The sequence below is a fragment of the Morus notabilis genome, unplaced genomic scaffold, assembly GCF_000414095.1.
Source record: "Morus notabilis unplaced genomic scaffold, ASM41409v2 Scaffold1036, whole genome shotgun sequence".
NCBI classification, from domain to species: domain Eukaryota; kingdom Viridiplantae; phylum Streptophyta; class Magnoliopsida; order Rosales; family Moraceae; genus Morus; species Morus notabilis.
In genome coordinates this window covers 98,428-120,593 of record NW_010362198.1, presented here as the reverse complement: position 1 = coordinate 120,593, position 22,166 = coordinate 98,428, and the positions used below count along the sequence as shown (strand labels likewise).

Sequence of the window (22,166 nt, the reverse complement as noted above, 5' to 3'; positions counted from 1 at the left end):
TGATCCATTTTTTTAAAAATTTAATTCAGTTTTCTGTTTATAAGATGTATGATTATGAGTTCCGCATAACATGAAGCAGCATATAGTTTTGTTGGGCTCAAATTTTTTTTTTTTTTTTTTTTTTTGACGGAAAAGAGGTTGAATAACCTAAATTCGGGAAACCGATGAGTCACGGATTAATTGTTTAAAGGTTCTATTATTGCAAATGGTTCTGCACACAAATCAGAACGTTGAAATATTAATAACGACTAAAACATTAGTTCCTACCTATTAGAAGTTTTCTTAATTCTTATTAAACAATGTTCACACAATTTTTCTGGCTTTTTAACAAGTTCAGTCAATCCCACTACTTCCAGTTTGATGTTCTATTTCGTTGCTTGATGGGGATTCTTTTCATCCTTTCCCCAACGTTGCTACTTTATTATCGGACATCCACGGGTATTTACCCTTGGAAGGTGGTTCTTATTAATTCACACGTATGCTAGTAATACTTCATCTTGGGTGCAACACTTCATTGTGACGAGCACCGTGACACTAGTATTGTTCGCCCACAATCCTTTTTTAACCGTTTAGGCTGCTTCCATTTCACTCACCCCCTACCAGAAGAATTACTTTTGCTTTATTTTCCTCTTGCTACTAAAATGTCTTAGAAAATAACGAATTATTTTTGGAAGCGGCTTCTGTTGATGAATGGTTATATAATGGTGGTCTTTATGAGTTAATTGTTCTATACTTGGCCTAGCTTGTTATATTGGTTGTGAGTAGGAACTTAGTTTTTGTCTGGGTATGAGCCCTTGGATTATTGTTGCATATTCAGCTCCTGTTGCAGCTTCTACAGCTGTTTTCTTGATCTATCCAATCGGAAGCTTTTCTGACAGTAAGCCTCTAGGGTACTTTCAACTTCACGATTGTATTCCAAGTCGTGCACAACATCCTTATACACCCATTTCACATGTTAAGTGTAATTGGTGGCGGCTTCCTATTCAGTGCTACGCACGGCTCCTTGGTAACCTCTAGTTTGATCAGGAAAATCATAGTAAATGAATATGCTAATGAAGGTTATAGATTTGGTCAAGAGGAAGAAACTGAGCTTATGCCATCAAACAAGAATATTTGCACGGGAAGAGGATAGTTTTTTAAGATCAAAATACTCCGTTTAAGCACAAAGCTTACAACCCTTCCGTTCGCTACTGCTTCTACAATTTCTTACTTCCTCACTTATAGATTTTACTAATTAGAAAAAGAAAGTCTCTTGTAATTGCATAAAGTGATGACCGAAATCGCTGATGACGTGGTTCATCACATAATTCGTTTAAGCACAAATCTTACGACTCTTATGTCCGCTACTGCTTCCACAATTTCTTACTTCCTCACTTATAGATTCTACAACTTATTAGAAAAAGAAAGTCTCTTGTAATTGCATAAAGTGATGACTGAAATCGCTGATGACTTGGTTCATCACATATCTTTATGCTTTCGGAATCAACGAACATAGTGTATCCTAAGTCAGAAGTAAGATCAGAAGGAGCCACATATTCATGGATAAAGATTTAAATCTTTACCTAACCAAAACTCTTGATAAAGAGAGTGTTAAGTTAAAGAGTGTTTCTCAGTGTTCGGACGGCCCAACAATGACAAGTTCAACTTCACACCATGGGTTGAACAAATCTCTGCGTTTCATCGCGGATGGGGGCATTAAGGATTTGTCACCGCTCGTTCATCATTAGCACTCGGAGCTCTTTTACGGTAACTGCTACAGATGGGACAACAAGTGTACAATGTAAAAGTGTGCATTTACATTCCGATGAATCACTGAGCCTACTTCCCATTCTGCCGGTTCCTTGGCAGGGCGTGCAACTTTGCTTAAGTGTATCCTGTAGTAATAAGGATAGTCATTTCCTCGGGAGGCCAACTCCGCAGTCTTGAACGTTGTTTTCGCATGATTACTACCCTTGTGCATCCGTTTCAGTTCCCGACTCGACAATGAGTTTACGAAGGCTTCGTGCGAGATAGGCTAATCACCAGACTGCTCTGGAATAGGTTAATTGTCGGAGACAAGAACAAGTGAATCTTGTTTCGCGAGCATGCTTTACTATAATAGGGGGCACATAATTTCTAAGTGAAGGCAAGCGCATCTATCTATTTCATATCCTCCCTGTCAGCAAAGCATAAAGCCTACCAGCCAAAAAGTCATCAAGAAGGGAAAGCCGACCAAAATATTCCATAATCAACTCTTGTGGCCGAATCGAGGGGGCTTGGCTTGAACCAGGCTCTAAAAGAGTTTTCTTCAAGCGAGCAGTCTTTCTATCTTTTTGGGTTGCATACCTAAAGCAATGTTTTTTGTAAATTGAGATGGATTGGTCTTCGCTATCGTGCCTCTTCCTTGTACCAGTTGATGTTGCGGCAGTGCCTAATATGAGTTTGCTCTTGCCCCAAATAGCTTTGAGGTTCCCATCGATCGATTACAGAGGTTTCAATCACTGAACTTGCTTATGTTCCCCTTTGATCGAGTGCTATTTCTATCAAAAAGATTGAGTAGGAAAAACTTGAATTGGCTTCAATCAAGATTGCCTCGGCTTCTTCTTCCCACTAAATGTACTAAACGTATCTCGTAAACAAATCCCCGTGCTTGAGTAGAAGTGCTTCCTATCTTCGCCCTTTAGCATTCAATCTCCATTTTTATTTTCCCGTCTTTTTTGCTTGAAAAGGATTTCTCCCCATAAACAGACATAAGAATCGAAAAAGTTTCATTTTCCCGTATTTTTCATTGAAAGTCAATTTCCTTTAATAAGTGACATTGAAATGTGTTAGTGTTTCATTTTCCCCGTATTTTTCATTAAAAGTCAATTTCCTTTTAACCTAAGACTTCAAAGCGTTATGGTTGTGCTTCTTTAGAGGGAAGTAAGTGTGCCAAGCTAAAAACAATTCAACACCCGTCCACTTTTTTATCTACTTTTTTTTTTTAAAAGGAAGATTTTAGCTACCTTCGAAAAACAAGGTAAAAAAGAAAATCATAAAAGGCGTAATAGGTAGGGAAGAAAGCACCATAAGCTACAAGCTCCCTATCAACCTCCTCGATTCGAGGTTTTTTTTCCTTTGAGTACGCCTCTTGCACCTTTTCCTCGAATGAGAAAGAAGATGGTACACTCGAATTGTATTTAAGTGCTTATTGCTTGCTAAAGATCCTACTTCTAAATTTGGGAGGTCACCCTATTATTAACATAAGTCGTGTTTTCTGTGGTTTTTCCATGTTACAATTTTTATACCAATTCGGTCAATTCGGAATAGATCGGTTAAACATTCTATTAGGGAGCCTGGTCATGCCTCTTCTGTGTGGTATTCATTCTCATTCGGCTCTTGGAATCACATCCAGCAGTGGTGGTAGCAGCTCGCAAAATCCAACCACTTTACCTACATCATTGCCCCTAACCCTTTCTTGTACCTCTATTGAAACAGAATGGTTTCATGTCTGTTTGATGCTTTGGGTGTCACCTTTCCAATATTTCAATTCTCCATGTGCAAAATGGCCAGGAGAGGTAAGATTGTGAAGTAAGGTCGGAGGCACATGAATCAAGTTTGCATGAATCTGACACTTGTGGCATTTTTTAACGTATTGATACATTATGGCTTTGGGTTTGACCCCGGTCTAAAGTAGGAATCCATAAAAACTTGGTATTCGACACCATGATAAAATACTACCCTTATAATTAGACCATGTTCCTGAGATTTGATAAAAAAAAAAAAAGGTGCATTAGCGGTTAATACGTTGTAATTTGATAAGTTATTAGGAATATGACAGGACGAAAGGCCAAGGAAAGAAAGAAGAATGCAGCAAAATGCAGGTGCTGCACCAAACACACGTGGTTGTTTCTTGTTGCAAGTGAATGCAACAAAAAGACCCAGAAATAAGGAATAATGAAATGCCCGCTGATTTCTCAATCATCTACTTACGTAATTTCCAAATCGACTTTGTTAGCAGACAATCTTATTACATAATCAGACAATCTTGGGGACTACTATTGACACAAAATAGTGTAATTTAGGATAGATCAAAAGAACCAAATATTAACTTACTGATATTAGAAAATACATACTATCTTAGGACAAACTAACTTTTTAGTTCCAGTGAAAGCCCCTACTCCCAACAAGTTTGAAAGTGAAGTTCAAGACAAGTTTGAAAGTGAAGTTCAAGTGCTTCAGTCAAAGAGAAGTTTCTTATTTCTGTAATCGCAGTTACAGTTGCAATAAGTACTTGCAAGCTCAACAAGGCTTTAAACGGCTAAAGCAGATAAAAAAAAATCTTAACGGGAAGCTCTTAAGATGAACAATGAAGCTTTGTATTCTGATCGAACAAAAAAAGAGTCTACGAACTAGGGGAAGAATTTCATGTCGAGGTTACTGATGATTCCGTAGAACTTGTGACAAAGGAAGCAATGGGGGAATTGCCTGAAGGCCTCCGTTGATTGTGTACGAACAAAATACGAGTCCAAAGGCAGGGTAAGAAAGGGTTTAGCTAATGGAGATATTAACTTGTCTGGGAACCAGTAACGCGTAAACCATGTCAAACCAAGACTGACCAATATCCGAATGGAACAGATTCGAACTTTTCCTAGAATAGCTTTCTATGCGAAATGAAATTCATAGGATATATATGAGTAATTCAAAGGAGAAATATATATATTTGATAGGATTTGATGGAAGAAAAATAGGTTTAGCGAAGAAATAAAATCAGAGTGCTATTTACATGTACATTTACATATATATTTACATTACATGTAAATATATGTAGATATAAATTAAAGATTAATATAGATCAATCCCCTATCTTCATACAATAGATATTGTGGTGGAAAGGTTAATTCCGTAATTGTAGCCTCGGTGGACTTTCTTATAATTTGAATATGCTTTTTTGTGGGTTAATTTATTAGGAATATGGTTGCATAGTTAGTTTTGGCATTTTCGATTAATTCTTGTTCATGTTTTGCGTCTAGAACTCCAGTGATTCTCAACAGAATTTTGTTATCTAGTATTTTTTTTTTCTTTGGTTGTTTGTAGTTTATGTGCAAAGGATTGTTAATGATCTATAATGTTGTCTAGTTGTTTGGTTAAGTCATCTTTCTCAACAAACAGAATTGAAGGAATTCTCAACAGGGACATTTTACGCTTGTTTATTACTCATTTCATGTTGGCTCTTTTTGACCTCCAAAAAGATGGATTATCAATGAGTTTGGTTTAGTTTGTTGGTCTCCGTAATGATTCTAGGTAAATTAGAAAATCCGATGAGTACCAAATTTTTCACAGTTTATAAACAAGATTATATCCATGTTATAATTAAATTAATGTCACACCAGACACAAAATCTAAACTCAACATACTTTAGACTACTAAATTTACTCACCAAAACAACTGGTAAATAACATATTTACTGACTAAATTCAACATTACTACTAAATTAAATAGTAAATCTCATATTTATTAAGTAAATCCGGTCATTTTCTTCAGCGTGAGTAAAACTGTCCATTTACTAAAACAAGAAAATAAAAAAGAAAAGAAAAACTCTAGACTACTCCTTTTTTAAGTTTTACCATTTCCATTTAGGAAAAGTGGAAAAGAACAAGAAAAAAAAAAAACACGTGTACAACCACAAGTTGTGCAGAGGTTGAGGCACATTCAATGGGACAGTAACCGTGATATCTGCAGCCATTAACATCCATATCTCAAAAAGATAACTCAAAAGTGAATATTTCACAAATTCATTTAAACAAATAGAAAAAGTTTGCTAGCTTTTCTAAGCAAATGTATTTTTAAACTATTGTATGAAAATGGCCAAGAGGCATTGAGAAAAATGGAAACTAAAAGAAGGAAAAGGTGTTATAAGCTTTGCTTTCAACGCAAGGGTTCAAAAAAGCCAAAGCGTGAGGTATATTGTATACTTCTTTTCTAGTGCGTCACATGTTCCAACTCATATATTTTTGCACCCATATTATCCCAACCACTTCCCATTTTGCTTAATCATTTCTATTTATTTAACAATTCTATTTTAGCTATTTACTTCCCTCTCTCTCTCTCTCTCTCTCTCTCTCTCTCTCTCTCTCTCTCTCTCATGCCCTCCATAGAGTTGTAGGTCTTTTTTTTTCTCTTCCACAACACTCATTAGTATACCTAACACACTCATTATTTATATATTTATTTTGTTTTTGCTAAAAAAACACATCATTAAGTCGTTGAACAAACAAACACCTAATGCAATACATATAGTAAAACAGTAGGTAATGCTAATGATAAAGTCTAACAATAAATAAAAGATATATAACAAACTAAATTATAATAAGGATTGACCCCAAATCTACGCATCATAATTCATAGCCATATCTTTCCCATTTTTAAGCCTTAAGGTAGGAATTTTTTATCTTATTTTTCTAATGGTTAGGTACTTGTGAAACTAAAATATTATTTTCCCCAAAGTTTTTTTTTTTTTTTTTTTTTTTTTTTTTTTTTTTTTTTTTTCCCCAAATTTTTTTTTTTTTTTTTTTTTTTTTTTTTTTTTTTGTGAAAAAATAATGTAAATTATCCTAAAAGTTGTGCCTGCCATTCCTAAACTTTCACATTTTAACAATATTTTTCTGCCTTTTCTTTTCTTTTTCATCACACATAAAAATTAAAACTATAGAAAAGAATATAAGTTTCTTATATTAAATTAATTCATTATTGTGGCATAAGAAAAAAGAAATAGATTTAAATGTATTTACATAATGAAAGTCAAATCAATTCATTATTGTGATAGTTCACGTCCTTAAATTGCAAGATATCCATCCTATTCATTTTTAAGCGGTTGACAAATATATTTTTTTAGAAAATTCTCTGGTACGCTTAATATATTGGTAGGTTAAATTTTTTTAATTATTGAATCTGTGTACTTTTTAAATTTTACGTAATTTTATGAAGATCTGACGGACAGAAAACTTGACTTACGTACTAATATCTTAACGTATCAAAGAATGTCTTTTTTTTTTTTTTCTGTTTTTAAATATAGTACATTCTGATTTGAGTAAAAAAAAAAACACATTTATGTGTGTGTTCTCCCTATGGTAGAAATTCCCTGTAAAATAAGGTGAATGTTGAAAGTTGTTTCTTTTTTTTTTTAAAATTATTTTCTAGCGGGTAGTACACTACATATGTTTCATTGAGAAATTACTTAGATCTGGTTTCATTTAAAATCAGATGTCGGATTCCTCAAAAATTCTCTCCCTATATGGCGTAGTGTTTGGCGGTTTGAGAAAAGGAGCTCGTTTTGTTACTAATGAAGGATTCCATGAAGGTTTCCTTAAAAAATCATTAGCCCTTTGTCTTTCGAACCCGTGAGCGCCAGAAGCATCAATCATCGATGATGTTTTGTGAAGCTATCTTGAATGCAAACAAACAATGGCTCATAATTTATAAAATTTCTTCTTCTTCTTCTAATTCTGTTATTTTGTGAACTCTTTTACACTTGCTGGCATTGCATTAATTGAGTAACAGAATTCAAATTCTGAAAAAAAAATATCAGATGTCCAATGAGGGTGGAAAGTAGTATAATGAATATCAAGCGGGCCATATAGAAAAACACGCCCATATCATATCATCTTTGGTTCTTTTCTACACTTTTATATATATATATATATATATACACACACACACACACACACACACACACACCTGTAATTAGTGTAATGAGCTCCATTAAAGAACAAGGCTTGGAATATAGCAATGAAAACTATGTTGGCATGTTTATTTATCCATAATCAGAGTGGGTAGGATTTGGAGTGGACAAAAATTAAAATCAGAATAAGCTGTCATAAATTTATTTACATACCATTTTAGTAGTTTTTTGTGTTTTGAACTTTAAAAAAAATTGTATATTATGCTAACTATCTTAATATTAGGATAATTAATTAATAATTAGGTGTAGTTAGATTTTTTTTAATTACACCTAGTTAATCATCTGCATTATTTTTTCTCAATAAATTTTGAAATAATTTAAATAAAAAAATATATATATCAGATGGATGTTCTTGGTTGCTGTGGATGCAATGTTGTGTTTTGAGGAGAAGAAAATATCAAAGGAAGTGGGTGAGGAGATACGAGATGTGTGAAAGTAATTAGGACATTTTTAATTTTTCACTTTTACTTTTCTATCCACGAATTTGTTAGTAGAACTATGGGTAAAATCGTAATTCACATTTATTATCAGGATTGAGAGTGTTAATTCGGTGGAGGGTGGGGGAGTGCTCATCTCATTCCTCAACCTTAAATTGGTGTGAAACCCACACTTTTTTATTTCAATTTCAAGATAAAAGTAGGTAAGTAAATATGAGTTGATTCTGATTCTCCATTCCTCACTCTGGTAAGTAAACATGCCATATGTCTCTTTGTAGTTTGTTTGCTCCTTGATTTTTCATTCACAATTGTTCTTCTTTCTTATTTTAAGCCATGCAGAGAAGCCCCACAAAGGCACTGAAATCTTTTCATTGTAGTTTAGCCAAGTCAACATCATGAATTATTATTGCAAGACTAACCCAAGCCAGACATAGAAAATCTGAAACGCACATAAAACTAAGATTTAAAAGATTTCGGCAGTACTTTTATTTATTATAATGCTCATGAGCTCTTGACAAAGCACATGTTGTCTTGCAAATATTAGACCCATATTTTTGTTATTTTTTTTCTTTAAATAAGGTTTAGTTACTATCTATTTCATGAGTACACATATATATACATACATATATATAATATATATTATAATAGCAAAAAAGCCTAATTGTAAGACAAAAATGTGGGTGAGAGTGAAAAGGGGAAAGGATACACTTAGAAGCCATTATTGGTGTTTTGAAGCTATAATGGGAAACATGTGGTGTCTGTGGACTCTAGCACGTGATATGTTATATATGTGAAAAGGAAAAAACAAAAAAAACAAAAAAGGCAATTTGTAACATATATTTTATTTCAATATCATCAAAACACCTCTTTTTAAAAAAAAATAAAAAAAAAGGGTCAAAGAGAACAAATTCATTTCACAAAAGTACATAAAGAAGACTGGATTATATATTTGTTGCTTAATTTCCACTTATAAGAGCCCACATGTTGTTGATCTCCTTGATCTCAATTCATTAAGCAAACTATATTTCACTTTACAGATTATACTTAATTCCCCAAGTTATAATAAACACATTTGAATAGTCAAACATAATATTTTCTCTTGGCAAATTTTCCAAACATACATAAAACTGCATGATCTTGGGATGACCTTAAATTCCTTTCACATGATTTAACCACCACAAGATATAAAAAATTCCAAAAGTAACTTTTTGTTTTAAGTCCTAAAAAAAATAAAAAGAGTTTTTCTGGAAACACTAAAAAAAATGAATTAATTGTCAGATTTGTATCAAAAACTGTTTGTTTTATATACTTTTTTAATCTAAAATGATTTTGACAAGATTCAACGGTCAGAAACTAACACTACCAGTAAGGAGGCCTACCAATGAAATCCTAAAAAAAAAAAATTCACACTCATTTTTAAAACATTTGTATCATGCATATTGGTATTGGAATTAGAACAACCGTTATTACCCGTAATTAAAAACGAAGGTAAAAATTTCCCTGAAATAATACATTTGTAACATTTTTTGCATTAAACTATAGTACTTTTAAGGAGCATTTTTCGGAATCTTTCACACGTATATGTCTGAAAATTAGAAAAGCTAAGATTTGGGTGTGTACTTACGTATCAAGAAAAGTTAACCAATTAAATCAAATCATACTTTGGAAAGCCAAAAAGAAACTAGGAAGTTCTATTGATGATTAATTTCGGCCTCAAACCCTCATGATGTTATTAACAAATCTCAGTTATTATTATTATTATTTTAAGAATGAAGTAGCGAAATTATACCTGAGATTGGTGACACATTTTTCAAAGCAATATTGTATGGAATGCAGTATTATTCTTGTAAAGCCACTTTCAAATGAGACGTACTCTCTTGTTGCATTTGTCTGGAAAAACACTGGGTAAGGTATTTTGTGGCTATATATATGAATGACTAGGAATAAAAGAAAAAAAACAAAAGCAATAAAACAGAAACAACAAAACTGCAATTTCTGAAAATCAATCCACAAACTCTTGTTAAAAAAGCAGTCCAACTGCAGATTCCTTTTGCTCATGACTTCAGACCTTTTTAGTGCCAAAAGACCAACTTTATCTTCTTGACACAGCACAAGGAATTAGGACATATATCCACATATAACTTGCACTCTAGTCAATACTTTTGACGCTAATATTTTTCATTCTCCTAAACAAGATTTTAAGTTCGAGTCTGTCCTGCGCGATAATACAAGCGAGGGATCTACATATCATATTAGGACACTTTATCTTTGATGATCACTCTTAATACGTCACACTCTATTTTTATAACTTTTTCAAGTCAAAGTTCAAAAAAAAAAAAAAAAAAAAAACTCGGAATAGTCATTGTGTTTTTCAGGTACATATCTTTCAAAACAATTTTCGTGAGGAATCATATGTCATAAGTATATATAAATCCTACGAGTTATCTGGATATACCACCCTCTATTCATATAATATTAAAAAAAAAAAAAAAAAAGGAAGAAGAAGACTCACTCTAGTCATTGTGTCTCTCACACACATCTCTTTCAAAACCATTTTCATGCCTGCAACCAAAAAGCGACAACACTAATAATCAAAATAAGGAAAAAAAAAAAGAGCAAGTCAAATTTCTGAGCACTTTATTTAGTGGACAAATTCTATATCTTCTTCCACACTTGAAATCACAAAAAAGTACTACTTCCTTCTCAAGGTTCTTCTTCTCTCTTTGGAAGGCCATGGCAAAATCTCCACAACTTCACCATTCTTTACTTCTCTTATGCTTTCTTCTTATGAACATAAATGAATCTTCTTCATCTCATTCTGACAAGATCCATGAGCTTCCTGGTCAACCCCAAGTGGGGTTTCAACAGTTTTCTGGTTATGTCAAAGTTGATGCACAGAAGAACACTTCTCTTTTTTACTACTTTGTGGAAGCTGAAAAAGATCCTTCTTCAAAGCCTTTGGTTCTCTGGTTAAATGGGGGTTTGTAAATTCTCTCACTGGAATTCATTAAATTATTATGATACCAATTTTGTTGCCTAAAATAAATTAAGAAGAAACATTCAATTATATGTGTGTATATACGTATATTGTTGTTGGTTTTGCAGGACCAGGATGTTCTTCTCTGGGAGTAGGGGCATTCTCTGAAAATGGACCATTTAGACCAAATGGGAAGATCCTGCTTAGAAATAAATACAGCTGGAATAGAGGTAATAATTTTGTTTTATTTTTTCTTGTGTACACAAATTGGTATAATTGGTATTCAATTTTTTAGAGGTTTTTATTTGGTAAATTAATTATCAGAGGCAAATATGTTGTATTTGGAGACACCAGTTGGAGTGGGTTTCTCTTATTCCACTAATAGTTCCTCTTATGTGGCAGTGGATGATAAAGCAACAGGTAATTATTAATTATATCCTAATTAAGTTTGATTATATATTTCAATAAACTGTCATTTCTTCCTTTCAACTTTGTTCCTTACTTTCCTGCATTAGACAACAATGGTCATTTATGCACTTTTTGACACATAAAGCAATAGTATTTTCTTCACTACACTTTACTTGGATTTAAGATTCCTAAAACACTCTTAATTAATAAAATTTAATATTTGCCATAAAGGGCCCTTTTTCTTTTTACTTTCTTTCTTTCTTATTGTGCTTGTATTGGATTTGATAATGTCTTAAGCCAGGGCCAATCTAATATTCTTAAGAGGGTGGTTTAGAAAGTTCCCTCAATACAGGAAGAGGGATTTGTTCTTAACTGGGGAAAGTTATGCAGGTAATTCTAATCTCTACACAATCCCATTATCCATCTCTTGAGCTTCCAAAGGTTAATCTAAAGTACATTTTTGTTTCTATCAACTAGGCCACTATATTCCTCAGTTGGCAAAGCTTATGGTTGAAGTAAACAGAAAAAGGAAGGTCTTCAATCTAAAAGGAATTGCTGTAAGTAGTAAATATAGTTTCAATTTTGAGGTTTTGCAATGAAAAACGCTATTTATCACCATTGATGATGCAATTACCAATACGTGACAGTATATTAAAGCTGTCATATAACATAGTTATTTTTTGTTTTACTTGAGCTAATTAAGTTTCACATAATCCATGTTCAGCTGGGAAATCCCGTTCTGGAATACGCGACGGACTTCAATTCGAGGGCAGAGTACCTGTGGTCTCACGGACTGATATCAGACACGACATACAAAATGTTCAACTCAGTGTGTAACTATTCTAGGTATGTGAGTGAGTACTACAGAGATGCAGTTTCACCTACTTGTTTGAGAGTCATCAACCAAGTCAACGCTGAAACCAGCAATTTCGTGGACAAATATGATGTTACTCTTGATGTTTGTATCTCCTCAGTCTTGTCACAATCAAAGGTTTTGAATCCCAAGCCTCAGGTTAGCAATAAGAAATGAAGTATTTCCTACCTCTTTTTTTGTCATTCTTTTTTTTTTTTTTTGAGTTTTTAGTGCTATTGGTCCTTATTTTATTAATTTGTTTTGGGGGTTAGTCCCTCAAATACAATAGATTTTTGTAACTTTTAATGCAAGTAGTTAGGTATCTATTGTGTGATAAATTGAAATCTTATAGAAACAATCACATGGGATCCGAAATTTAATTTTCAAGTGTTTTATTAGACTTTATGTCTTTTTGTTGTAATATAGTTTAAGTTGTCATGAAATGAGCACGAGACACATCCTTTAGATTTGAAAAATCAATTTTATAGCTAGGATCAAAACTGTCAAAAAGAAAAAAGAAAAAAAAAAGAAGATCCAACTGTTATAATGCAAAATTTTGCAGTTTTGCCTTGTTTATTAGGGCAGTGTTTAATTGTAAAATTAAACTTAATGGCTGCAGAAAGTGAGTGATCAGACAATAGATGTATGTGTTGATGACAAAGTCGTAAAATATTTGAACCGAAGAGACGTGCAAAGGGCTCTCCATGCTCGGCTTGTCGGAGTCCGTCAATGGGACGCTTGCAGCAAGTAATTCTTCTCTTAATACTAAATTAAACACATGATTAATGTGAATGAAATATAATTTACTATGTGATGATTATTCATTAACCTAGTCTGTTTGGTTGCAGCATATTGGACTATGAAGTGTTGAATGTAGAATTACCAACCATCTCTATTGTTGGATCACTCGTCAAGGCTGGAATTTCTGTCTTGGTTTATAGGTAAGAATCTTCATGGACTTTCATTGTATAAAGTCCTCATGTTCCTCTCCAAATATTATACATATATATATATATATATATGTATCTGTCCAAAATCAACACTTGTAATTGTGTTTAATTTGTACATTATTATAATATATGTCAAATAATATATCATTCCAGTGGAGACCAAGATTCTGTAATTCCATTGATGGGAAGCCGAACCTTAGTGGACAAATTGGCAAGTGAGTTAGGACTCAAAACCACTGTGCCATATAGAGTTTGGTTCCAGGGAAAGCAGGTAAATTTTTTTTTTTTTTTTTAAAGGAAAAAAAAAGATAATCTAGAAGAGATTTTTAATTTTATCTTGAATATATCTTAAAATGCCCAAAAGAAGTCAAACTAGGAAAGAAATTAATGAAAATTAATAATAATCACGATTTAGTGACAATTATATGATGACAATTTTTAAAGTTATGTTCTTATATTATATTTTGTGTAGGTGGGGGGATGGACCCAAGTTTATGGAAACGCATTGTCGTTTGCAACAATAAGAGACGCATCCCATGAGGCTCCATTTTCACAACCTGAAAGATCTCTCATTCTCTTCAAATCATTTCTTCAAGGAAACCCTCTCCCTGCAAGTTTCTGATATCAATACACAATCATACACATACACACAGTCATGGGCATTACAAGATTCTTTTCTTTTCTTTTCTTTTCTTTTCCTTTTCTTTTTCCTTTAAAGTTGTGTCGTTTTTTGTAACATTGATTTTTTTTATAGGAAGATTGGTGTGCAACATTCAATACATCCCATACGCTACTACTCAATCATTACCATTGATGTGCCAAATGAGCAAGAAAAATTGTTTTTTTTTTTCTTTGTTACTCTAATGTTCTAATTTCGTGTACTCTAGAGGAATATTGATAATTATTTATGTTGTAATAATAGCAATTTAAAGATATGGATTAAGTCTTGATGAGGGCAGACATGAGATATTTCTCCCGAGTTTTTTTTTATTATTTTAATGAGGACACTATGACAAAAAAAGTTAAAAGAAATTTTTTATTAAATGAAAATATAGTTAAATTTCAATTATGCTCATCCATGTCTATAATACATCTTAGAAATAGGGGCACAAATCAAATTTATTAAAAAAAATAGAAATAAAAATAAAAATTTTAAAATTTGAGTTAGGACACGTGTTCCCACCTTACCACAACGAGACTCGATCGCCGCTTTCACCGAGTGAGCAAACTTTCACACGTGATTGCTTACAGCACGAGTTGTGCTCAACAAATTCACATCACACTTGTTACAAGCAATAGATCAATATTGATCATAATTTCTACAAATATATACGTATGTTTCATCCATTGCTCATAAAAATATTTTTGATAAGGGTAGTTGGCCAAGATTGTTAGGTTTGTAGGCTTGTGTTTTATAAGATAAGCTAAGCAATTCCCAAGTGACCATAGAAATTGGCGGAGCACAAAGGAATGCTCAATAGTGGGATAATTGCATGCCCTAATAATTTACTCTAAAACTCCAACTCCCGCGAAAGATTTGCAAATTCACTCTATTTTTGAAACAAATCATGCAGAAAGTGACCAATCAACAAGCTATAGAGTCTCTTTTTTGGGTCATATCCAAATTTTATTTTGTGGGCACAAATTGTGTGTGACCAAGCAATATATCATCTAAGGTTTGTTTTGTTATTATCCCTTAACATGCTTGATATTACCTTCCTTAAATATATTGGACTTGCCAAATTGGTCTTCCCTCCAATGTACATGTATATAAGCACTTAACCAAAGTGCCAAATGGTCTTTCTAAATTTCTTTGTTCTAGCTTTTTGGTCTCCAACTTCTGTTGCCAAAAACTATGTCTCATTTGGACCTAACTGGCTGCAAGAAGAGGAAGAGAGGAGAACGGGTTTTTAGGTTCAAGAGCTTTGGAGAAAAAGGGTATCCGGTCGAGTTTCTGGGTCCATTTCGGAAAAATGTGAAGGCATTGCTTGAATTTGGGCATTTGGAGAGCGATTTATGTCCCCGAATGCCTAGTTGGTCCTTTCAGCTTGAAGTCCATCGTCACCCTCCCGTTCATGTCTTGCTCTTCATCATTGAAGAGTCTATTGACATATCGGTCAATCGTCATTGCAAGCAATGCCAATTCGTCGGTAAAGTTTTGCAAAATTCCAAGCATAGCATGTTATTTTGCTCAAAGTCGAGTCTTGTCTATCTTACCAAATATTATCCCATTATATCTTAATAAAGTTTTTATGAAAATATTTAAACAAAATGTTACTAAATAGCATGACTCGGATGAGTCAGATTGTAATATGGTATTGGTCCCATAATTCTGTGGGGCTATGTAGGGCCCACCTTAGAGTCAATTTGTTTAGAGTTTTCATTTATTAATTGGTGATGCGATTTGAATCTCATGGTACTTTTGCCTTCCATTATAGCTCAGGCTGGGGTCAGCACTTGATTTGCAACAAGAAGTACCATTTTGTGCTGCCTTCTAAGGACACAATGGTGGAAGCTTGCATGAACTACAAAGAGGGCAATGATCACGTGGTTGCGGACTCAGGGAACTTTGGTAAGTCCAAGATTCTAGTGGAATCACGGGGGCACATCATGCATGGTGTGTTTCACTCAAATGGGTTTGGGCATTTGTTGTGTGTGAATGGGCTCGAAAATGGGTCGGACTTGGCTGGACACCACATCATTGACTTTTGGGATCGTTTGTGCAACGGATTGCGAGTAAGGTCAGCCTTTTGAAATTAAATTTTCATGCACAATTTTCATTTGATTTTGACAGTTTGTGTCTACTTTAATTCACATATATAGCTATACAAGGGTGGTTTTGTGAGAATTAATGCTATATGGGGGTGCACAGTTTCAGTTTGTCTCGTTGAGAAAGTTACAGAATTGTACCTTTAAAAGTATAAGGGTCTGTTTATTCATCTCTTATTCTTAATTAATAATATTTTTTTACTAGTATAGTTATTTGACTAAAAATGTTACTAATCAAGACTAAATGGTAGAAATTTCGAGTCATACACTTTTAAGGGATGTTTATCTTCTTTTCTCATATCATGTGCATTTTTCATCTATAAATTGACAGATCCCTGACAGAATGAACACTTTTTGCAATTTTAAAAACATCAAATATAGTATAACTATATTTACCTTAAAAAATGATAGTCTGAGACATCGTGTTATTCTCGAGGGATCTTTGTGTAATAGCCGTGCATCGTGATGTATGTTTTGGAGAATTCATCGTACACATTTATGGTTTTCTTTATTTTCCTCTTATTTCATTCATAGTTCTAAAACATTTACGTGTAAAACCAATATTGATTATATATGTATTCACCATTAATAGCTCATATGCTTTTCATCTTCACCTCTCTTATCCGCAACTTATGCCTTAATTCTTGATTAGTTCTTTGACTAACATGATCAATACAATCTCCTCCATGCTTGATATAGGAAAGTGAGCTTAAATGACACTTCCCGGAAGAAAGGAATGGAGTTGAGGCTAATCCATGGGATTGCCTATGGTGAGCCATGGTTCGGACGATGGGGCTACAAGTTCGGTCGAGGAACCTTTTGTGTCACGCAACAAATGTACCAAAGAGCCCTAGAAGCCTTAAGTGGCATGCCCTTAACCTTACTCATCCACAATTTTCTATATCCTCCAAATAACCAAGACCTTTCTCTCATATTCTCAAAGTACCAAGCCCTATCTGATCACTCCCTAACAACCCTCGGCGACCTCTTCCATTTCATGCTAGAGCTCAAGTCACGTCTTCCAAAAGACACTTCCAACATGGAGTCTTGCAACCCCGGGATATTGGTTGAAACGACATGTCGTTGGTCCCCCAAGAGGGTTGAAATGGCCACTAGGGTTATAGTTGAATTCCTAAAAAGAGCTCAATTCAGGTGGGTTTCTAGGCAAGAAGTTAGGGATGCTGCTCGCAACTATATTGGCGATACCGGGTTGTTAGATTTTGTGTTGAAATCACTTGGGAATCAGATTGTTGGGAATTATTTAGTGAGGCGAAGCTTGAATCCCGTGACCAAAGTTCTTGAGTATTGCTTAGAAGATGTGTCCAATCACGTTTTCATTAATAATAATAGCAATCATGAAGGCAATAATTTGGTTGTTAACGGATCGAGAATGAGGGCCATGTACAAGATCACGAGGTTTCAATTAATGAAGGACGTGTTCTACTTGTACAAGTGCGTTCTCAAGGAGAATGTCAAGATGAACTCAGGGGTACTCTCGGCAATTTCAGTGGCTGTACGGATAGTTCTCGATTCTAAATACCTTGTTAAAGAGTATTCTCCAGAAATTCCCGCGAAATTCGAGGTAGGTCTAGAAGGAAAATTGAATTTATATTGTACAATTCTACTAAAAAACAATGAACATCATCAAAATGGTACTCATGGTCATGAACATGGTTTCAACAAGGCCATATTGCCCCCCTTTGAGTGTGTGACATTGAAAAACAATACCACAATTGATGAACTAAAGTTAGAAGTGGAAAGAAACTTTAGAGAGATATATTGGAGTTTGAGGAGTTTTGTTGTGGAGTCAATTCACAATGTGGATTCAAGGGGTACGGATTTGGTATTTGGGTTGGTTGAAGTTGGTCAAAAGATTGTTTTTGAGGGAAGTATTAACAAAGATCATCAAATGATGAGAGATAATTTAAGTGGAGAAAAAATTATTATTAAGTGGGATGAGTTATATGAAAGTGGTATTGAGACGTGTGCTATGGATTGCCCTTGTGGTGCAAAAGATGATGATGGAGAAAGGAGGATCTCTTGTGACATTTGTGAGATTTGGCAACATACTCGATGTGTTGGGATTCCTAATGGTGAACAAGTGCCTCACATATTTCTTTGCAGTCGTTGCGAGCAAAAAATCTCGTTGTTGCCTAATTTTATTCCTTAAGCAATAAATTAAGCATAATATTGTATGTTGGTTTTCCTTTTTAACTGTTAATTTCTATGTATTTAATTAATTACTCATGAATGGAAGGGATAATTCTATTGAGTTAGTTTTCCATTCACACAATTTTTTTTAATGTGAAAAGGAGCTGTTATTTATCTTGTGAGTGAACCTTTTTATGGTTTTTGTGTAACTTTGTTCTTACTTCTTACTAGAATAAATGAATAGAAAAATGAAATTGTAAGAAAAATGTTACAAGATACCGAAATCCAACGAGATATAGAATTTTTTTAGCAACAAAAGAAGCAAATATTGAAACATATCACAACTAGTGCGTCATCTCATAGCATCAAAAATATGTAGCTAAAAATTAGAAAATTAGGTGAATTTTATTCAAATATTGGCACAACTACTAGATTTATTCAAGCAAATTGCAACATTGATAACCACATTCTCAATAGTTACAAAATTATATCCAACATTAATCATTCTTTTGTGCAATTTTGCATATATAGGAACTCACTCAACCAGAACATTCACATTCAAAAATAGTTGTCCCTTTACAATCTGGCCAGGAACTCTAACCGGTGCTGGCACCTCACAACAATTACCCTCAACAGGGTTTGAGTTAGCTTCAGGTGCTTCTTCATCTCTAGATGTCCTCGTCCCGGTCCCATTGCTCCATCGACTCCTCCGGGAAGTTTATCTGTGCCACTAGAGACTGTGGTTCCGGCATGGTGGAATGCAAAGGTGCGGGTGCAATCCCACCCACAACCCTAGTTGAGTTCACGCTAGCCGCAACCAATAGTGGACAGGATTTCTACGATGTTAGTCTTGTTGGCGGCTTCAACTTGCCCGTCTCAATGACTCCAGGAGAAGGGTCTAGTAGCAGCTTTGGAAGATGTAACTCCACTAGCTGCCCCGCGGAGTTTCAACGGGGTTGCCCTAAAGAGTTGGCTGTAAAATTAGTTGGGGACGGGGAGTGTCGTTGCTTGCAAAAGTGCATGTTTGGCGTTTGGTCAGCCACAATATTGTTGCACAGGTGAGTTAATTCTCCCAACACATGCCAGCCTAGCGAGTATTCAAGGCTATTCAAGAAACACTGTTATGCTTATGATGATAAGACCATCACTTTCACTTGCAGTGGTGGGCCCAACTATGCCATCACTTTTTGCCCATAACTCTCTCCTTTTGTTTCTACAACTATGGCATATAAATGTTTGGAAATAATAAATGTGCTTTATTATTAGAAAGTTATTGATTGTAATGAATAATGATATTCCTTTATGGAAGTTTATGAGTAATGATTATTTTGAATGTTCTATCCACCCATTTCATCTTTTTGTCTCCACCCAACATGAATATAGTTTTTGCTTGTAATCTTGCTAATTAATTGCTAATTAATTGCTTCTAAAATCAGAGGATTCTCAAAAAGATTTTAATCCCATTTGGATAAATTGCCGACCCCAATATGATTGATTGTAAATGAAGATATACATAGGATCAGTAAAGGGAAAGTAGCACTATGAATCCCAAAAGTGATCCAGCATTTTCCTCTACAACATGTACAGAACAGAGTAAAACAAAAAATAGTGCAAATGTGAAGTAGTTCCAATTAGCAAATCCTTGCTCCCATGCCATATATCTATTGACATCTAACCAAAATACAGGTGGGTCATGCCAACACGGCTGAAAAATGACATACATCCTAATTGGAATCATCACATGACAACAAATATTAGTATTGTAATAACGAAGGTGGACCCCATAACATGGATCCCGTAACTGGAACCCACCTTTTATTAGTTGTGATATTAGACACCACTAATTTCATGTTTCCTTAATCCCAAGTACCATACATGACTCGCCCAGTACGTTCCTATTGAGTAAAAAGTTATTACATATACACAAAGGAATTCTCACGACTGATGTTGATGGTATACAGAAGGAACTTTTCATTCTTCGAGATGCACTTGACAACTTCCATGAAGATGAAAAACGCTTGAAACTATGGGTTAAACATACGAGCATGAAAATGAATGCAACACAGAGACGGACATTAGATAATTCTCACTCCATGCATAATACTTCTCTTTGAAGAGGATGCTCCAGAACTACGACGATTCATGTCTACGGTTAGGTTCTTCCGCTCTCTTTTCAGTATTGAAACCAAAGTCCTTGCATAAATGACGAAACGGTTGTTTCTGAAATTTTCCAAATGGATAGAAAGATCGTTAATTGTTCTGGTACGAATGTTGAAGGAGGTGATTTTATGATTTTTGGTTTCCAAGAACAGGACGTTATTATCCAAAAACGCCAGCGGACGCTTAATGCCCACCAGGGGTCCAATGGTTATATGTTTGGTCCAAGTATAAGAAGCTTCAACACCACCAGAAGAGGCATCCATCACCCACATATCAACGACTGCTGGACCGGCTTTAACATAGAAAAACAAAACAATCGAATTGTTCCAAACCGCAATCTTCGACCATTCTACAAGATTTCTCCACTTTTTTTCTACCCCTGTGACATTCTCCGGCGGCGGTATGCTATGAAATACCTCATCAACAACATCAAAAGAAATGATCTTTCTACTCCCCTGGTTTAAATAATACCAATAACAAACTCCATTACAATACAATGTTTGGTGTCCGGAATAAGGAAAGTTGGAAACATCAATACCCAGTTCGATTTCTTTCCAAGAATTAGTACTCAGGGTATAAACCTCAGCCTGATATGAACGGCCGTTTGACTTGATGAAAACAACTTTGTAATCATTAGCTCTAAAATCGTAGCCGAATCCTACTGCACGTATTTTAAAGCCATCACCAAGGCCCGCATTAAGAACAATCTTGAACTCCTTGAGTGCTGGATTCAACAAACAAATAAACTCCTTCTTGCAATGGGCGTGGAGACAGATGATGCCATCACAATGGGACGCCAGTTTAAAATAGTCATCACGAAGCTTACGAACGAGAAATTTAAGATCTCCAATCAGGCAAGGAATGTAGTTATTAACTTCGAAATCCCGAGTGGCCATAGTGAGCAAATGAGTTCCTTCTTCAGTGGTCTGTTTCCCTTCCGGTTCTTGGTGACTGATGGCCACCATTTTCCAGAAACATGTGGTTGGAGACGGCAACATATTGACCGTGGTATTGTGAAGGTGTTTGGCCACAAATTTCGGGTCGTTAATGAGACTGTTGATGAGAACATACCATGATTGACAAACGCACTTGAATCGTTCCAAAGACTCGGGAGGAAGCCACGACATAATTTCCTCCAATACCCCATCAGGAAAATCACAAAATCTGGCCATTTCTGTTTCTACTCCTAAAATTTAAATAAAATAAAATACTAACCTCATATTAAAAAAATACTAAGCTCATATTACTTCTCTAACCTAAAAAACCAAAACCTCACACAAAAGATTTGATTCAAGGTATAGAACAAAAACTAGACAGAAAAAATTAAATCAAAAAAGCACACAAAAAGAGTCATCAAAAGAAAAATTAAAAAAAAAAAAAGTTGAAATCGAGTTCATTGATCAATTCTCAGAAGTTTTCAATTAGAATTATATTAATCAACATCACAGTCGGAACTAAGTAAAAGAAAGTTTTGAACTTAAACCACCAATTTAAGTTAACAGTACTGAAAAAAAAAAAAAAAAACTGGAGAAAGGAAAGCTAGGGATTTGGAGAAATCACCGCTGCTTGTTTAAGCTTCAGAACTCACAAGCTAAGCTAAAGGTTGGGAATTGGGATCTCTGTGCCACCATCACATGGAAATGAATTAAAAATTATTTGATTAAAAATTGGATACACAAAAAAGAGGAATAAGAATACGGAGAAGAGAGTCGATTTGATTACCAGAGAAGAAGACTAGAGGACAGAACCACGCTTTCCTAAT

General features: G+C 34.5%; 3 protein-coding genes and 1 pseudogene across 3 annotated transcripts; 3 read left to right on the top strand and 1 right to left on the bottom strand.

Annotated features, from left to right (window-relative positions):
- Positions 1-10,611: 10,611 nt before the first annotated feature.
- On the top strand, positions 10,612-14,277 carry LOC21387540 (serine carboxypeptidase-like 45). Its single transcript, XM_010101298.2, has 10 exons — positions 10,612-11,116; positions 11,242-11,343; positions 11,438-11,533; positions 11,819-11,911; positions 11,999-12,078; positions 12,246-12,533; positions 12,994-13,121; positions 13,223-13,315; positions 13,478-13,595; positions 13,797-14,277. The coding sequence occupies exons 1-10, from the start codon at positions 10,870-10,872 to the stop codon at positions 13,944-13,946; spliced, it is 1,395 nt and encodes a 464-aa protein (XP_010099600.1). The 5' UTR covers positions 10,612-10,869; the 3' UTR covers positions 13,947-14,277.
- A 902-nt stretch (positions 14,278-15,179) lies between these two features.
- On the top strand, positions 15,180-18,263 carry LOC21387539 (PHD finger protein MALE STERILITY 1). Its single transcript, XM_024167667.1, has 3 exons — positions 15,180-15,474; positions 15,768-16,065; positions 16,793-18,263. Exons 1-3 carry the CDS (start codon positions 15,180-15,182, stop codon positions 18,261-18,263), a joined length of 2,064 nt encoding a protein of 687 aa, XP_024023435.1.
- Positions 18,264-18,343: 80 nt separating this feature from the next.
- Positions 18,344-19,441, top strand: LOC112092204 (annotated as a pseudogene).
- A 284-nt stretch (positions 19,442-19,725) lies between these two features.
- On the bottom strand, positions 19,726-22,166 carry LOC21387538 (F-box/kelch-repeat protein At3g23880). Its single transcript, XM_010101296.2, has 3 exons — positions 22,127-22,166; positions 21,965-22,023; positions 19,726-21,590 (listed from the first exon to the last, which is right to left on the bottom strand). Exon 3 carries the CDS (start codon positions 21,574-21,576, stop codon positions 20,320-20,322), a length of 1,257 nt encoding a protein of 418 aa, XP_010099598.1. The 5' UTR covers positions 21,577-21,590; positions 21,965-22,023; positions 22,127-22,166; the 3' UTR covers positions 19,726-20,319.

Coding starts and splice junctions, on each gene's coding strand:
- LOC21387540 (XM_010101298.2), top strand. CDS start 10,870: ATGGCAAAATCTCCACAACTTCACCATTCTTTACTTCTCTTATGCTTT. Junction 11,117..11,241: donor GGTTCTCTGGTTAAATGGGG/GTTTGTAAATTC, acceptor TTGGTTTTGCAG/GACCAGGATGTTCTTCTCTG. Junction 13,596..13,796: donor TTTGGTTCCAGGGAAAGCAG/GTAAATTTTTTT, acceptor TATTTTGTGTAG/GTGGGGGGATGGACCCAAGT.
- LOC21387539 (XM_024167667.1), top strand. CDS start 15,180: ATGTCTCATTTGGACCTAACTGGCTGCAAGAAGAGGAAGAGAGGAGAA. Junction 15,475..15,767: donor CAAGCAATGCCAATTCGTCG/GTAAAGTTTTGC, acceptor ATTATAGCTCAG/GCTGGGGTCAGCACTTGATT. Junction 16,066..16,792: donor TGCAACGGATTGCGAGTAAG/GTCAGCCTTTTG, acceptor TGCTTGATATAG/GAAAGTGAGCTTAAATGACA.
- LOC21387538 (XM_010101296.2), bottom strand. CDS start 21,576: ATGGCCAGATTTTGTGATTTTCCTGATGGGGTATTGGAGGAAATTATG.